The 18,335-nt window shown below is 39.8% G+C and overlaps 1 protein-coding gene across 2 annotated transcripts in view; it reads right to left on the bottom strand.

Annotated features, from left to right (window-relative positions):
* Window positions 1-694: 694 nt before the first annotated feature.
* Window positions 695-18,335, bottom strand: part of RASGRF2 (Ras protein specific guanine nucleotide releasing factor 2) — a 395,854-nt gene continuing 378,213 nt past the window's right edge. Inside the window, exons 20-28 of one of the 2 annotated variants that reach the window (XM_073679232.1) lie at window positions 18,064-18,176; window positions 15,709-15,769; window positions 14,547-14,650; window positions 14,379-14,463; window positions 10,560-10,757; window positions 9,044-9,123; window positions 7,183-7,300; window positions 4,138-4,206; window positions 695-1,985 (exon numbers count right to left, since the gene is read on the bottom strand). In XM_073679232.1, coding sequence (XP_073535333.1) covers window positions 1,893-1,985; window positions 4,138-4,206; window positions 7,183-7,300; window positions 9,044-9,123; window positions 10,560-10,757; window positions 14,379-14,463; window positions 14,547-14,650; window positions 15,709-15,769; window positions 18,064-18,176 — 921 coding nt within the window. In that variant the 3' untranslated portion in view covers window positions 695-1,892. The remainder of the gene's footprint in view (window positions 1,986-4,137; window positions 4,207-7,182; window positions 7,301-9,043; window positions 9,124-10,559; window positions 10,758-14,378; window positions 14,464-14,546; window positions 14,651-15,708; window positions 15,770-18,063; window positions 18,177-18,335) is intronic. The other variant, XM_073679221.1, reaches the window with a different exon arrangement.

Below are 18,335 nucleotides of genomic sequence, written 5' to 3' on the forward strand. Positions count from 1 at the left end.
TAGACGAGTATGGCTCTTCACAGCGTTGTTGCAGATCATTGCAAAGTCTCTCCTTACGTACAAACAATGGAGAGACCTGTCAATCAGCTGCAGCAGCGCTGGGAAGAACCAGCCAGGATCTTCAAAGTGTATTTCCTCTGAAACACAGGAATTTATGAGAGAATAATATACCTGGCTGCAATCCTACAGGCTGCAATTCATGCTGCACATGGTTTGTGCAGTATGAATCACTTGCAGGCTTTATCCTTTACAGAGAGCTCACTACGTTCTAAAGCAGACCAGATTGCTTTGTCCAACCAGCTTCAGTGCCCCTGTGCTTCTCCCGTCCTGTGCTAGATGTAAAGCTACATCTGCTAGCAGCCTGAAGAGCACACAGCTCCATCCAGCGACATGACCAAGCCATTTGTCCAAAAATGTCAAATCTTCAGGAGCGCATCACCCCCTGACAAAGCAGTAAGGAGCTGGGGAGCAGCGGGCTCCTGAAGATAGAATATTAGAACAGCCCTTTAACACAGGCCTAAATGCAGCTCACATATGACAGCTAGTGCTGTCCAATGACATTTTGAAAGCAGTAAAGGATGTGATCTGGATCCCAGAGCCAATATGACTGTCCTTAATCTATCCAAGGTGTATGCACTCCATGTTCTAAGTTTAATAAAAGAAATAATCTGTTAGCATTCATATCATAGGTAAATTTATTAATGGGAAACAAGGGTTGTTCCTGTGGCGGTGGGGTCTCCAAACTGTAATATACAAGACGTGATCACATACGCAATGTGTTACACTGCGTCCATCTCCCCAACAGACGACACGGCAAGCATATTTACACATTTCCCATTCATAATTCATTATCTAAAGTCCTTCTTGTGTTTAGATGTTGGGGTTCACTCCACAACAATTAAGAAAAATAATGGGCACCAATCTATTAGAGCTGTACAAATGTTTTTAGCTATACATTCTTTGAGCAAGCAAAAAAAGGATATAAATGAAGTTTGACAAAAAATAATTAAACAAAAACAGCAGCTGCAAAAAAAAAAAAAGAACCTAAAAACCCCCTGCAAACCACATTTGATATCCTCTAAGGAAAGAACTATAGAATAGTCATCAAAATAAGGAGTAAAGGACTAAACACACAGTTAAATATCTAGGTTTGCCAGGCAGTGCAGTCACCTCCAATACTCACAGTATCAGTAGTAGAGACATTACAAAATTAATGATATGGATCGCATTTCGTTTGAGATATTCAGTATAAAATAAGGAATAAAACACACAAAGTCTGCTGCTCATATCACAAGGTCAAAAGCTTGAAGATGGCGGAAATATGTTGGTTTTCAGCTTTCTTGGAGATGCGAGTTATAAATGACGTGCTTGTGAATGCGGCGACTAAAGCTCCACTTTCTCATTCACTCTTCGTTATGATGATAGAATACTCCATGCAAAGATTTACCTTTGTTATTTGCGCATTATACTGCGATATACTACAATAAAGACAGTCTCACTTGATTAGTCACAAGTGTCCCCCTAGGGGGCGCTCTGATGACACAGTACTCCGTGCACAGTGATATTTGCACATTACAGAGGGCTCTCTTCAGTCTCAAGCACTTAGTGCCTTGCAGTTATTCAAGCCGTGGCGCTGAGGTCAGCATTGCTTTTCACTTTTGTTCCCTTCCCTAATGACCACCTCCTGTAGTATTAATATCTGCCCCGCACAATGCCCCCAGACGTCACTCGTGTTTTAGTTCTGTCCCCTTATACTTGCTATGAAGCACCTGCGGCACCGTCTACTTCCACCGAAAGGGTGTTGTTGGTCTGCTCCCTGCTAGGCATGGCATGCATAATTCGGTTTGTGAAGTGAAAGCGTTGTGTTGCCTCGAGACACACAAGAAAGCTCTTCATGCTGGGAGCCTTGGTTCAATCGTTAAGGATAGTTCATACAGAGTATCTTCATCCAAGATCCATGACTTATCCAAGAGGAACTGAGTAACCTTAAATCACAAAACAAAGAAAGGTGGGTTCATACTATATGACACAATTTAAGATTATGGTTGAATATTTAGTAATGCAACTGTACCAGCTACCTGGCATAACTGCACTAAGGAGAATGGAGTTCTGGTTCTATGCATTTAGGGGGCTGTTTACGCCCTTATTAACCTTTAAAAGGCAACATGTCAGCTAATTAATCTGCCAGAACAGAGATTACAGCGCATGTGCAATTCTCTCCATTTATTTGTATGGGAATTCTGAAAATTGCCAAGCGTCTTTTGTAATTTTTGGAACTCCCATACAGGTGATTGTAGAGAGCCACATATGCATGGCCACCTCTCCAGTCCATGCTGCACGATGGGGCCCAATACTCAAAAAGGTGAGACCTACATCTATCAAATATTTATAGCAAATGTCATATGTGGCAGATGGGACAACCCTCTTATAGACAGACAATAGAATGTTTTAGTGATCTTCGAATTAATGGGGTTGTCCATTACTCAAACAATCCCCCCCCTCCTTCTGAATCCCTATATTCCCCCAACCCCCAGTAAAATAATAACACTTATAGTCAATCTCTGGTGCCGGCGCCATTCCAGTAGTGCCGGCACTGGGTTTCCCGGGGATCACGTGACATTACGTTATGCCATCACTGCAGCTAATCAGCGCTGGCTTTACTCTCCTACGGAAGTAAACTGATATACGGAATAAGTGAGAGCTACGGCTGCTCTCTCACTTACTCCTGATATCTTTATCTATGAGGGGAGAGTAAAGAGGCCATAGGGATCACATGACATAATGTCAAACAATCCCTGGGAGAGCCAGTGTCGACACCGCTGGAATGGCGCCAGCACCGGAGGTGAGTATAATTGTTATGTAAGTGTTTAATATGAAAAGTCTTGAAGTTAGTCTTGGCTCTAGAGATGAATATTAAAAAGGTAGGATTTGAGCGTGCTGTCTTAGGTTATATTCACACATCATGTTTTTTTTTGCGTCACAAATCTGCAGCAAAACTTTATCTTCAGGGACATTTTGTTCAGTATTTTTCTTGCAGTTTTGGTGCTTTTTTTCAGCATTTTTTTTCACCACCCATTACTTCCTATGGGTGAAAAAACGCTGAAAGAAGGGACGTGCTCCATTTTCCAAAAAAAACATGCAAGGCACAAAATACGGAACAAAAAAAAACATGATGTGTGAACAGAGAATTCTGGTTTCTTGCTGACTTTGCTGGTACTGCAAAAGGCAGCTGAAAATTTGTATAAAAATCTGAAGCAAAAAACGCTGAAAAAACAATGATGTGTGAACATAGCCTTATGGTAATAGGTCTGTGTTAAGTTAGGAAATCTCTGCAGTTGGTATGTTTTCTGTTTCAATTAAAAGGACTCCTAGCTTACCATAGACCGATTACTTACTATACATGACAGAGCACTCCATTCTTACATTTTTTTCAGATTTATCCCATAGCATGGTCACCACCAGCTGCAGCAGTCCATTCTCACCAAGACTGCAACCATCGGAGGTGAGCCCACAACAATTTACTACTAGCGCCATCGTCATTTGAACATATTTTCTCCTGTCTTCTATTACGCCCTTATATTGTTCTTTTTTTCTATACCATTGGTTTCTGAGATATCATATGGGTGGATTAAAGAGGAATTCTCACCACTGTGATATATCGACCTTCACATCAATCTCTGATTGTTCCTGAAAAAATAAATCTGCAACTATACCGTTTTGGATGAAAACCCTGTGTGCCTCCATTAACTTTCTACATTTTACTAACAAATCTTTGGGAGGTGGAAGACAAATACGACTGTAGGATCAGGATCAGGATCAGGCTGCACTAGAGTTTGTCATTTGTTACAATAACACATAAGAACTGCAGACAAAAAAACTATTGAATTGTAAAGTGCTGAGGAATATGTTGACACTATAGAAATAAAAAAGATTACTGTTATTCTAGTATTTTTTTTTAATTTAGACAATTTAAAAGGACGTGTCAAAACAAAAAAAAACTTTGTTCAAATTGACCTTAGCCAATCATGTAAGCCTGGTCTGCCCATAAATTATATGTATAGAATGTTTTTCTAGGTATTTGGGTTTTTCAGCTTCTTGAATATCATCAGTGTGCAGTGTTTAGCAGGAGATCGTTACCTTTGGCTGGTGCTCTATCCGGTATGGGGTCTGCTGGAACTGGCGAATTTCTCGAATAATATGGGATATCTGTAGAAGAAAGCAAAAATGAAAAATGTTACCGTTTGTAAGACCTTTACTTCCACATTCTTTTCAAATCATTCAAAAAGGTGATAAAATTAAAACACCAGTGAAATTGGGAAATTATTATATAGATATAGAAGGTTAAGGTTTCTCCTCTCTGCTTTACATTTCTACATTTCTCTGTTCTGTTCTAAAATTTGTTTAGTATTATCCGGCCTCAGTCTCATAGTCCAGGATTTTATGCTTCTCATCTCATATGCAATATTCTTAAGATTTCTGCAAAAACATGTTATGAGTACAGGGTGAATAAAGTCATCAAGACCTGGGTAACAGGTTGGGGGGGCTACAGTTAGCTACATTGCTTGTACATGGTATAAGAGATATTATAATGAGAATTCATGAGCTAAACACATTTAAATATTTTTTTTGTATCTGCATACATCAATTTGCCACCAGGTTTTTGCTACCCCATCTGAGAGTAGCATACAGTATTTAGGGACAGAGATCCTTATTCCAGCAAGGTGTCACTTACTGGCTGCTGCAGCTTTTTGCCTATGCAGTCTACACAGAAAGCTGCCAATCAGTGATAGGAGCTGGGTTAGACAGAGCTCACGAATATGGAGGACTACCTGGCAATAGGTTTACTAATCCTCCAGTAATAATCTCCTACTGAGTAGCCCAGTAAGTGACATTGCTGGAATCAGGGTCTCTGCCACTACTTAGCTGCTCTCAAATTAGGTGGCAAAAACCTGGTGATAGATTCACTTGAAAACAATTAACACAGATGCCCTTTATCACTTTTCCACAAAATAGGTAACAAATATTTGATTGCTGGAACCTCCATCATTCAATACAAAAACTTGGTCCTAGCCACCCTTCCCCCACTGTTATCGAGAACGCAGAGTGTTGCTCTATCCAAAGTCTATGGGTATGATGGACACAGCCAACTACAGCACTTAAGCTATTTCCATCAGTCCATTAAAACTCTTCCTCTCTGCGACCGAGCAGCGCGGAGGAATATGGGATCCCCGTTCTACTGATAGGTGGCAATCCTAGCAATGGGGGTCTGAGTGATCAGACCTTTCTGCTGTGGATAGGCGATAAATGTTCTTTGTGGAAAAACAGATGGTTTAAAATTCATTATTAATGTAAAAAAACACTCATCAATGAATACATCATAAAAATACTAGTAAACAAAGCAACAGAACCAAATGGAATCACATTACCATCGATTTGCGTCAGACAACATAGACCTAAAAATCATCACAGCCATAGATCAAGACTGATGGAGTAAGACGGTCAGAAACTCTCAGTCATAAAAGGTGAAGATGGTGCAATGTTTACATCCATGCTGAAGAGGAATCAGTTATTATTATTTATATAGCGCCATTGATTCCATGTACATAAGGAGGGGTTACATACCAAATACAGATATCACTTACAGTAAATGACTAACAATGATAGACTGGTACAGGGGGAAGAGGACCCCGCCCTTGCGGGCTTACATTCTACAGGATGATGGGGAAGGAGACAGTAGGTTGGGGGGTTGCAGCAGCTCCGGTGTTGGTGAGGAGGCAGCGTGGTCATGGCAGGCTGTAAGCTTTCTTGAAGAGCTATGTTTTCAGGTTCCGTCTGAAGGATCTGACTGTGGCGGATAATTGGACGTGTTGACGCACAGAATTCTATAGGATGGGGGATATTCGGGAGAAGTCTTGGAGGCGATTGGGTGAGGAATGAATAAGTGTGGAGGAGAGAAGGAGGTCTTGGGAGGACCGGAGATTATGCAAGGGAATATATCAGGAGATTAGTTTGGAGATGTGCAGAGGAGAAAGGTTATTGATGGCTTTGTAGGTCAGTGTTAGTAGTTTGAACTGGATATGCTGGGGAATTGGGAGCCAATGAGGGGATTTGCAAAAGGTAAATGCGGAGGAGTAGCGAGGTGAGAGATGGATTATTCAGGCAGCAGAGTTAAAGACGGACTGGAGAGGTGCGAGAGTGTATGTAGCAGTAGTCGAGGTGGGAGATGATGAGGGCATGCACAAGCATTTCCGTAGATTGAGGGTTGAGGAAAGGATGGATTCTGGAAATATTTTTGAGCTGGAAGCGACAGGAGGTGGAAAGAGCTTGGATGTGTGGTTTGAAAGACAGGGCACAGTCAAGGTTACTCCAAGGCAGTGGATTTCCATTACAAGGGAAAGCGTGATGTCATTTATTGTGATAGATAGGTCAGGTAGGGAAGATACGTGAGATGGAGGAAAGATGATGAGTGCAGATTTGTCCAGATTGAGCTTGAAGAAGCGAGGAGAAGGTGGAGGATATGGCTGATAGACATGCTGGGATTCTGGACAGCAGAGAAGTGACGTTTGGACCAGAGAGGGAGATCTGAGTGCCCTCAGCATATAGGTGATACTGGAAGCCATGGCACTATGAGCTGTCCCAGGCCAAGGGTATAGATGGAGAAGAGTAGGGGTCCTAGGAAAGAGCCTTGAGGGATTCCAGCAGAGAGGGGGTGGGATGAGGAGGTAGTGTGGGAGTGGGAGACGCTAAATGTGTTGTAGTGAACAGGGATAAATAAAGAAAACAGGGCAGACTAGGGACGCGTGGTCCTGCTCCCGAATGTTGTTTGTAGCTCCTACCCCCCTTCGCAATAGATCCCTGTCTATATGAAGGATTTTGGTGAGATTAAATGGATTCCTCTTGAGCATGGATCTAAGCACTGCACCATCTTCACGGTTTATGATTGAGAGTTTATAACTCTAGTAAAGTCCTGATCATTCATCGCTTTGATGACATTTTAGGTCTATGTTGTCTGACGACAAAGAAGTGGTAATGTGACTCCACTTGGTTTTGTAGCCTCACTTACCAGCATTTTTATGACATTCATTGATAAGTGAGTTATTAAGTGTTGAAAATGCATTATAAAAATACATTGTGTTAATGATCAATACAATTTTTTTAATGACATTTTGTAATTATACTGACCATTCGCATTTTGGAAAAATTTACAAGGCCTTCCTCAGTGAAGTTTGGTGTGCCTTCTTCAATGAATGCTAGGTCAGTTAGGTACATCCCCAGGTAGGGTACAGAGGGCGGATTACAGCTGAAAAAATACACACCGGATAGGAGACAAACTGTTAGAGGCTTATCACAACTGCAAAAGAATTAGCGAGTTACACATAGATTAAAGGTGATGCCCATCAATATACAGCATATCCCTTTTAAATACACGTTTTTTCTTTAGTTTTGATACTGTTAAAGCTCTTACATTTGCTCCCAGCAGGTTAACCATAGGTAGGTTAGAAAGAAAAGGTGGTGGTGTACGGCAAATACGACTGTAGGATCAGGCTACACTGGAGTTTGTAGTTTGTTACAATAACACATAGGAACTGCAGACAAAATAAAACTATAGTAGTTTTTTATTTAATTAAAGGCAATGTGCCGAGATTTTTATTTTTGCATGAATAATTATTGATTATATAATAATATTTTTTTTAAACAAAATGAAATGTCATGTTTTAAAAGAATTTATTTATCTTACTATTTCTGCAGCCGCTGGAGGCTGCCATTTTTATTTATTTTCTGTTGTGTGTCTGAGCACAACACTTACACACCACAAACACGCAGCCCCAGGCCATATGAGATTGGGGTCAGTGTCCAACTGCATCTCCTATACTGTGAATGACTTGACTTGGGGAGAACTGGGGAGACATTTTATTGTAGCCCAGATCTGTGCTCTGAGCTACAATATCCCTGTCACTGCTCCGCAGTGTTCAGCAAGCAGTGACAGAAGCTCCGGACAGCAGCGGTGAGCACAGGTCAGCAGCCTGACATTGTACTCCTAAAGCCAGGCCTGAAGAAGTCACTGATGCAGCCCTGCTCTGAACAGTGAGAGCAGGAGGACTACTGACCGCATGGCCGGAGTGAGGCTGAAAGCTACTATTGCACCGTAATGCACAAATGCTGCACTGAAATACTGTTCCCCAATAATGGAATTTGGAGTCACATTTGCCCCTCTCTGTTTGTGCCTTCTTGTGACCACTAGGCTACAACTTTTTTTTGCGGATTTCACGCCCAAGTATTCACAGCTTGCTTAATGTTGCTTAATGCATGGTTGTGGATCAGATCTAAACTGATTGTGTATCCATTGATTCTCTACCCTCTAAGAAGCAGAAGAAACTGAAAATTGTGTCAGGTACTTCTGTTATTTCTACGGCTTGTTTCATTGTGCCTTCTTTGTATTTTTGTAGTAATTGCAAATAAACTTCGGCACTGCAGTTGCATCTATATCACATGGTGAAAAAAGTGTGACAAGATCGAAACTATGATCAGAACTGAAAACAAACAGTAGCAACTGGGAGAAATAAGGCGCAAAGTCACAACCTTCTCACTAGAAAGGCATAACCTGCAGACTCACTCCAGGTGAGGGCGCTCACAGCCCCAAACTGCTGTACTGTTACATTGCTGTAGGGTAGGTATATTCAGGGACTTATTGGATAGGGAATTTCCACAGCAAATCTAGCAGAAGGTTCTGCACCAAAATTGCATTGAATTTGAAATGGACCCCGACGTGGATATGCTGGATCTTCACTGCAGATTTTACCCTTTGCATTGCAATCAGTGAATATCAACAGCATAAATAGTCATCTGCAGCAGTTCACAATTTACAGAGCAGATTTTCTCTGATTGTAAAATTTCATCCACAAAGCTGGTACTGTAGAATGACCCATATCCGTATCAAACCCTACCCTAAAAGAAGCTGTCAAAAAGTATGACATGCTATATACAAAATAACTCCATTTAGATATAACAGTCAGGTCGTTATTAGCCCTTAAGTCAAACATACTTTTTAAGAGTCTCTCGAAGATTTTTGAATCTCCCTTCTGATGAGACGGTCCTCTGAAGTTTGTCCATAAGTGCTTTAGTCTATATAGAGAAGAAAAAATAAAATAAAGTTTAGCATGGAAACCATATAATGATGCAAAATATACATATAAATTTATATACACACATATACATACATACATATATATAAACATACATACATACATACATACAGTATGTGTATATTTTGCCTTAAAACAGTTTTCCTAGGTAAATACAATGTTGCTTAGGGTCTTGGATCAACTGAAATAAACTCCCATACTCATCTGCTGTCACCTTTGTGGATCCGGTGCTGGCCATTCAGTGAGGTCTTGTGTTTTTGAGGGACAAGTTATAAAATTGTAGTTTTGAATGACACCATTCAGATTACCATAAAATGGGAAAATAATCCAATTGGGGTGAAATAAAACAAAAAAACAATCCTGCTATTGTTTTTAGGGTTACGGTGTTGCTGGTGGGTATAAATAATCTGGTAAGTGATTCTTCATATCAATACAATTATGACGATACCAAAATTAGTTTTTTTTATAAACTATTTTTCATATTTTGGCAAAAAAAAGTGGAAATGGTTTGTATTGCCATTTCCAGAGATGTGTATTTTTTTTTTTTTTCTGTTGATGGACTTTCACACGGACTTGTTTTTTTAAGTAGCGAGATGATCTTTTTTATTGATACCATTGTAAGCACATAGGATATTTTGATGGCTTTTTATTGCATTTTTTGGGGTCAATGCGGTGACCTGAAAAATAGCAATCGTGGGGTTTCAATTTTTTTTTTTTTTATAACATTTGCCTAAAGGGTTCATTTAAAATGTCTTAATTTTTTTTTTTTTTTTAACTAGGAGAATGGGGTGATTCAAACTTTTATGTGCACTTTATTTTAAATGTTATATATTTTTTTTTCAAACTTTTTTTTATTTTTTATCCCGTCTGGGAACTTGAACCTGTGTAAGATTGTTTAATGACTTATTCTATACACTGCTGTACTACACATTCTTTTGCAGCATAAACTGAAAATGATGGTCTCCAATAAAGCCCAGCCACAGGATCACCAAGATGGTGACCCATGCTGCTGCAAACATTAACAAAGTACTGTAGTTAAATAGCCGCAATTGGAGCTAGCTTCGGAACTAGAGGCAGATGCCGGCTGTGTAACACCCGCTGCGTATGGAATACATGCATTATACAATTTCTATACAATGTAGGGAATCTTTAAAAAGGAATGCCTAATTTTGTCCTTGCCCATTATTGCTACCTGCATAATGCCATTTGCCACTTACGTACTATGGAAAAATTGTCTGACAACATCTACATATACTTAATGAATAATCCAGTGGTCCTGAAAAAATGGTTATTTGAAACTGGTCACCAAACCAATATCCTGAAATGGAATCCCCAACTTTAGATTTACTAATGACCCAATGCAGCTTGTACCTGGTGCAGATCCTACATGTTAATGTTTTGTTCATGGTTTCTTACCTGTTTAGAAACTTTGGCCCAGGTTTTCTTGAGTCTGTAGATTGCACTTCTGTTCAAGGCGGAGGTGATCTCCAGCACCCCATTGTAGTTGTGCATGCAGCGGCAAATATCGGCCACCACCACCCACTTCTCAATGGAGCTAGCTCTAGAGGCGATATCGGCGTGACTCATGATTTCTGAGGCAACAAGGTTACTCATCTAGAGGAGAAAGACAGAAAAAGTAATAATTTGTAGGCACTTGAATTAAATTGCAAGAATTGTGTCTAATTCTCAGCTAAGTGCAGGACTCTGTATGTAAAGTTTTATACTTTTTGGAAGTAAAAAATATTTCTTAAAGTAGGATGCAAAATAATAATCATCAAACCCTAATATTCCAACTAGTAGCACAATGATGATAATGGTGCAAGGGCGCTGTCAGACGGCCATACAACATTGCCGACGATTACATCGCAATGCTTGGACTGGCCGGCGGCTCTTCTTACCCGATCGGCCAGTCCGGGCATTGCTATACAATAGTCATCCATGTTATACGGCGGTCTGACTGCGCTATTACCGTGAGTCTTCACATTATTGGCAGATTTCCATGTATGCAATCTAATAGTCAGTAGGGAATGCTCTGATTTGTCTTTTCACCATTCACTGCAAGGGAAATTTGGATATTTTGCACCTTTGGCAGCTAGAACAAATGTCACACTTCTGAAATAAATAAAACCTATATTACAAAATGTAAAAAAAAAATCATACTATAATAGTTGTAGATTTTTTGAAAGCAGACACCTGACACTCAGCTGCACAACGGCACCTTCATGCAATTTTGCATCTGCATGTAATTTTTTTAATGAAAAATGCATAAAATATCTATAGCTACCTAGATATGTGACCAAAGCAGAATTTTAGGCATACCATATCACTTAAAACTAAAAGTGCTCCTATGTACTGCTTAGGCGCATGTCTACGTATCTTTGTAAAATCGTCAACAATGGAGAACAGATATCTGAAAATCTTTCAAATGGAAATTTTTAAAAAGCAACAATAAAAAAAAAAACATATTACAAACCTAAACTTTATATTTCCTGAAAGCAGACAAACAAATGAATAACATTCTCTGAAAGTACTGTTGGCCGACTTGTCCACCATCATGTAACTTTGTGACAAGCGCACTTTTTGTGCCAAAAACTCACATACAGGGAATGATGTATGCACAAAATTCTGCTCTCATAAACAATGAAAAAGGCCATTCGATATGTCAGTCATCCACAAATGTGCTAGATTATATCCTGTAAACCTCAACCATGCTATCAATATTATAGACATATATTTGCATCGAACAGTGATCACCGTCAAAAACAACATTTTAATAATAACTCCATCTCCTCACTTCATTACTGGAAAAAGACCCTTCCCCAATATGTGTTAGATGTGTTCTTTGAGTGTTAAAGGGCAGAGGTGTAAAGACCGCCACCAGCCCTCAGCATCGCAATCATCATATACGCCACCAGCCAATCGGAAGCCGGCGGCTGATGTCGGTATGCCATGCGCTGAGAGGTGAGAGATAAAATTTTTTTTTCTAATTTGTTGGAAAAGAGCAATAGGCCGGAGGGGAGATATTTTAAAGGAAGGGGTCAGGACAGGGGACATAGTTTAATTAAGTCCCCCCATTCTGGCCCATTTGTTTAATAAAGAGTCCAGAATGAGGGACATTAAACAAAGAGGCCAGGACAGGGGACATTATTAAAGGATAATAGACATTATTACAGGAAGGGGGCCAAGATGGAGATAATGTCCTCCTTACTGGTCATTTTCATTAAAAAAGTGGACAGGATGTGGGACATTAATATTATATGATGGGATACATTATTAATGAAAGGGGCCAGGATGGGGGACATTATTATTATAGGATGGGATACATTATTAATGAAAGGGGGCAGGATAGGGGACATTATTAAACAAAGAGGCCAGGTTGGGAGACATTAAAGAATGGGGACAGGATGGGGGACACTTTTACAGCATGGGAGCCATTACTGAAGAATGGGGCAGCATGGAGAACATTATTATAAGATAGGTGAGATAATTACTGCATGGAGGAAGAATGAGGAACATACATTATTACATTTATGGTAGCAAGTGGGGCACACACAGCAATCATATAGGGCCACTTGGGGAACATTATTACTGTATAGGGGCCAGAATGTAGGATACTATTACTCCACAATGGGGGACATCAATAATATTCCCCATTGTGGCCCATGCATTATTCCTATTAATTTATGGAGCAACAATATGGGCTGTTCCAACTATATCAAGGCATAGAAGGTGAACGTTATTACTATATGGGAGAAGAAATGGTGTACGTTACTACTGTATTGTTGCCACTGTTATAAAGAGGAGTTTTAGTATTGCATGGGGGCCAAAAAATTAGACAATCATAAAACTGTATGAGGGCTACAGAAGGGGGCATTTCTACTATGAACGGCTCACAATGGGAAACAAAAATACTGTAATATATTTTCTTTTTGTGAACTCTTACTATGGGGGGGGGGGTGTGAACGGGAGGTACAGCTACTTTGCAGGGCACCAGCGCCACACTATTGCACTTTTCTTCTTCATCTGGCGCTGTGTAGAAGTGGGGGGAAAAGCGCGGAGGGTGCTGTAAAAGTGATCAGCCATAGATGTGTGTGTGTGGTACTTTCTATAGAGACGAGTCCTTGCTAGAAAAAGTCATAGTCTTCACCAAATGAAGAAGAAAAGCGAAGATGAATGACTTCATTTGGATGCGTTACTGGGTATACTTGCACTGTATACATTATATACTATCTACAGAGCTTCTGTGTATAATGTCACTAGTGGTAATATTAGTTTTAGTACTGTGGTTTTTGATGATGATCAATGTGGTGATTACCATGTTGGGGTAAAGTTTGCTCCATTCATGGTGTGGCGTATTAATCCCTTGTATTGTATGTGGTATTATTGGTATATTGGTCTTGGCATAGGGGATTTTGTTCACTAACAGGATGGTGGTTATATTCAGATACTATGTGGTGATAATATATTGTAATTGTGTGGTGGTATTTATCCCCTTTATGTGGTTTATTGGTATATTAAGTTTGGTATAGCAGACTTGTTCAGTAGTAATATGCTGATGTCTTATTTTGTAACTGGATGACTACTATTTATGAGTATTACTTAAAAAACTATCTTATTGCCATGTTTTCTACATATTCTAGCTGTAGTTTTTTGTTTTTAACAGTGGGAGCAAACACATATGTCTTTATAGGATCTTGAACGCTATAGAGCCAGTATATTCAGCCAACATGCTGGTGGTGGGGGCCCAGGTCTAAATATGTCACCAGGGCCATAGGACTCTAGTTACACCACTGGTTAAAGGGGAGTGATAATTTGAAAAAAAGTTTATATGTTACCCCTCACCATGGGTCATCTACCGTTGAACAGGAACAAGAGGAGAGTCACAGATCCTCCTCCTCTCCCTGCAGATTGCCAACATGTTCCCTTGTGTTCCTCCTCTAATATTCACACACTCTGAAATGAGAGCCGCATCCTAGCCTGGGTCGGATTAAGGCTAAAAGTCTTGGCTTTAAAATAAGAACAAGATCGCAGCTCTAGCTGCAATCAAGCACGAGGGAGAACCTTTGGTAGCAAGGAAGTGTCTTATACTCTGGTGCCTCTCTGCAAGGACATACTATATGAGATGAGCAGTGCCAACGCGATTCAAGACCCATGTCAAAGAATCTCATTTTTAGGTACATTATTCATAATCCTATGTCAATGTTCATTTGTAACAAAGTCTGACTGCATACTCACATCATTGAAGTGTTGGCTAGTTTTCATTATAAAAGGTGTCCTCCCGCTTTTATCTGTTTTCATCCACCCCTGGCCAAGGAATTCCCTGGAAGCAAGAAAAATGAGCCAGTTTGCAAACAGAATACAACATGGTAAAAGTTCAGGGTATAATCCAGTATAGTGTCTTACTGATATGGTATGCTCCTAAACACTATGTGGTCCAAAAGAGTGATTTGCTCTGCTAGTTCCATGGCTGACAATGTATCCAAATATTCTGTTGGCGTCCCTTCTGACTGCACCGAAAAAGACGCAGGAGTTCATTAACATTCTGCACAATTAGCAACAGCAGCAGTACACACAATAGCAAAATGCACAGGTCATAGAAAAGGTATGATCGTATCGCCCACATCACTGCCCAATTAAAATAATAAATCATGCAATGGTTTACAAATTTTATTTAAAACACCAACATATTCCATGGAGGTGATACCTCTTTATCATAATTAGTCATCACAGAATTAGAACATTAGCCCCTGTGGCCAATAAAATTATCCCGAGTCTGTGTGTGTGTCCCCAATTTTATTTACCCCACAACTACAGACTTTTCAGCGAGGTTGTCCTACATGTCCATGTAACCTAAATAACTAGATGTTATGCATAGTGCAGAGACAAAGTGCAGAGCATAACACAGGGGTTGAAAAAACACCAAAAAGAGAAATGTAGTCGTGGTGGGCACTAGCCATATAGGGTAACTATTATACTTCAGTTGCTTATTTAGGTTTCTCAAAATGGAACTTCTACAGCCCCACAGTTACCCTCATAATAGTGCCCCCTTAACAGGCCGCTAACATGTATTGTCTAAAATGTGCACTTATATCTATGTTCAGTGCAGGCGACAAAATATTTGCATCACAAAAACGCTGCTTTATAGTTGTATCCTTCCTTACCTTTACTCAACATACCCCAAAATGACCATTTTAAAAAATAGATGATTCTGTGATACTGTCACGAGATGTTTATGCTGTGTGTCTATGTGTGGCCATCCAGTGGCTGTGATGTGAATTGCAGCTTCTATATAGGCACCTGCTATAAAAAGTGCAGCGTTCTGCCACTGCCAGCCCTCACGGCCAACCACCAACAGATCAGGTCTTCTGAATTTCCTTGGATGGAAATAGCACCTGTGCAATGAAATACTGAAAACATGATCTGTTAGTGGTGGGCCTTGAGGACTGGCGTTGGGGAACACTATCTTCGGGTACTTTGTACGTAATTAAATCAACATGATAGAAAAAAAAACTGGTATGGCTGATCCAGTACTGAAACTAAATATTGAAAACATAACTAGGCTCACCATGGCAATGATGTCCTCCATGGTCAAGTGGCAGTCATCTTGTTCTTCCTGAGAAACAGCACTGGTGACAAGAAATAGGGTAATTAGTAACAGCGGTGGTCTCAGAGGGAAGAAATAACACAGGATTTACCAGCACAACATGCCTTTACTAATCATATAAAATGCAGACGACAGGCAGTCACAGCCGTAAGCAGCAGGATGCACCTTATGTGCTATACAGGTATATTCACATAGTGTAGTATGAAGCCATTACACTGCAGAAATGTTCCTGACAACTTCAGGAAGATGATATGGCAATGTAGAAAAAATGTCAGCAGTGTTTCTAGCAGGGCATGCTGTGGTTATTAAAAGCATTAAAAGAAGTATGTCAATACAAAAATGACTGTTCAAACAAATCACAGGGGCGTTGTGCACCCTGGGTGTGGCCAAACCATTCAGTGATCTCCTCTCCCTTGATTGACAGCTCTGGCTTTACAAGAAATATAGGAGGGTGGAAAAAAAATGGAAAACAAGTAAGTTGGAAGATGCACTGAACTGTTTGGCCACACCAAGAGTGCACCGAGCGCCTGTACTAGTCATTTTCTGCTGACAGACTCCATTTAAAAACATATCAATGAGACTGAGGTGCAATTTCAGACACATGGCTCAGGAACTAGCAGCAAGGGGTGTAAGGCAGATTGGAGGAAGTCCTATCACCCATCATTGGTAAATGCTACATATATGTGTCACAGTTCAACATAAAGATCTACAGATCTCTGGTTCAGAGCAAAGGCGTCCCATTAGCTCCAGCATCATGGTGCCTCTTCTATATCCACCTTTTCTACTTCTTGGTTGATGTCATTGCAACATAAAGCCATCATGGTGGCCTACTAATCAGAAGAGGCATCGGGGATGCTGCAGGTCAGAGGACGTTTGCAAGGCTCAGGTCCAGCGACCACGGGGATCTGATGTGGCCACTGGATCAAGGTCCAGCGAATCATTTTGCTAAACTCTATATGTCAATAATATTTAAAAGAACCACTTTAAGAAAATATATGCCATCACTTAAAGGGGATGTCCCAAGATTGTAAATCATCCTCTATCCATTGAATAAGGGATAACTTACTGATCCCTGGGGACCTGACTGCTGGGACCCCTAACGATCCTGAGAATGGGGCTCTGCAATGTCCAATCTGACTGGAGCAAAGATCATGCAAAAAAAGTTATCAGAAATGACAGATATTTAAAACATGATCTGGCAAAATACAAAACTGCAGACATTACGATGTAACTGGAAGTCAATTACCCAAATCCCTCAGACAAAAGCCAAATCTCTGCATAAGACAAAACCATTTTAGGCTTCACAATATAAGAATGGGCTTAAATATTACTGCTGCGATTTGTTAATCATCTCCATTGTTTCTTTATAATCATTCCTATATAATTCCAGAACTGCATATCGAATAAGTTGAATCATAACATTGGAAATCCAAGTAAGTGTCATAAAAAGGAGAAATAGGAGTCCACAGAGCTATAGAAAAATAATTTGTATAATAAAACCATGATTATAGTTGAACAGATGATCACCGGCAATATAGTGATATCGGAAGACCACATATTAGAATACACATGGGCTGGGATGTATAAAAATATCTAAAAGTAATTACATGATATATCACATATAAACTTATGTATATATACATATGCATGAAAATACTTCTAAAAAATAAAGTGCTAGCATGCTGTTAATCCTTCAGAAGTAGGAAACAAACAATGTACAGCTTCCTCAGGGACGCGCCCCCCTGAGGAATTTGTACATGCGAAACGCATGTCTGGGGTAGTGGTCAGAGTGCCACTCGGATACAACATGAGTAGAAACTGCTTTTGATTACATATGGTCCTGTCAGCCTTAGAATTAAATGTTCTTGGTTGTACTAATATTAAGACAGATACACCTACATGTAGTGATATTTGATAGATGTATATGGTTGCATTTAAAACAGATATTTTGGACAAGTTCTACATACGATGAAATAGTTTCCCACTTATGAATGAACATGGCACTAGCACTTTGTTATTTAGAATTATTTTCATCTATATGTACAGTATATACCTATATCATGTAATTTGATATATTTTTAGATACATCCCATGTGTATTCTCTTATGTGGTCCCCGGATACCACTATACTGCTGGTGATCATTTGTTAAACTAAATACAGGTTTTTTAATATACTTATAATAATGAAAACGTAGTCGTATAGAGCTCTGTGGTCTTACTTTTCTAAAACTTAATAATCAGTACAAATATTGTTTTTCTTTAGGCAGTAAACCACTTCTCACTTCATCCATGGTATCAGCAGCCTTAATGTCTTACCTTAAAATGTTGCTTGCTGCTTTCCTTTCCTGGGGTAGGAGGTCAGGGTCACGTAAAACATCTTCCAACAAGTTCATGACATTCATTTTCACTTCATGGTACAATTCAAAGTCCTTGAGGGTGAACACAGCAATGAGAATGTATTGTAGTGTATGAAAATCTAAGCATTGAGTAAATGCCGCCACCAGCAGCAAAATAAACTGCATGTTTCACAGAGCAGAACTCCAGCGGCTTCTTATTATGCTTTACTCAAAAAATACAAATGACATGTA

This window comes from Phyllobates terribilis, unplaced genomic scaffold (assembly GCF_046119375.1).
Source record: "Phyllobates terribilis strain yellow unplaced genomic scaffold, ASM4611937v1 Scaffold_1__5_contigs__length_1240528914, whole genome shotgun sequence".
Lineage (NCBI taxonomy): Eukaryota > Metazoa > Chordata > Amphibia > Anura > Dendrobatidae > Phyllobates > Phyllobates terribilis.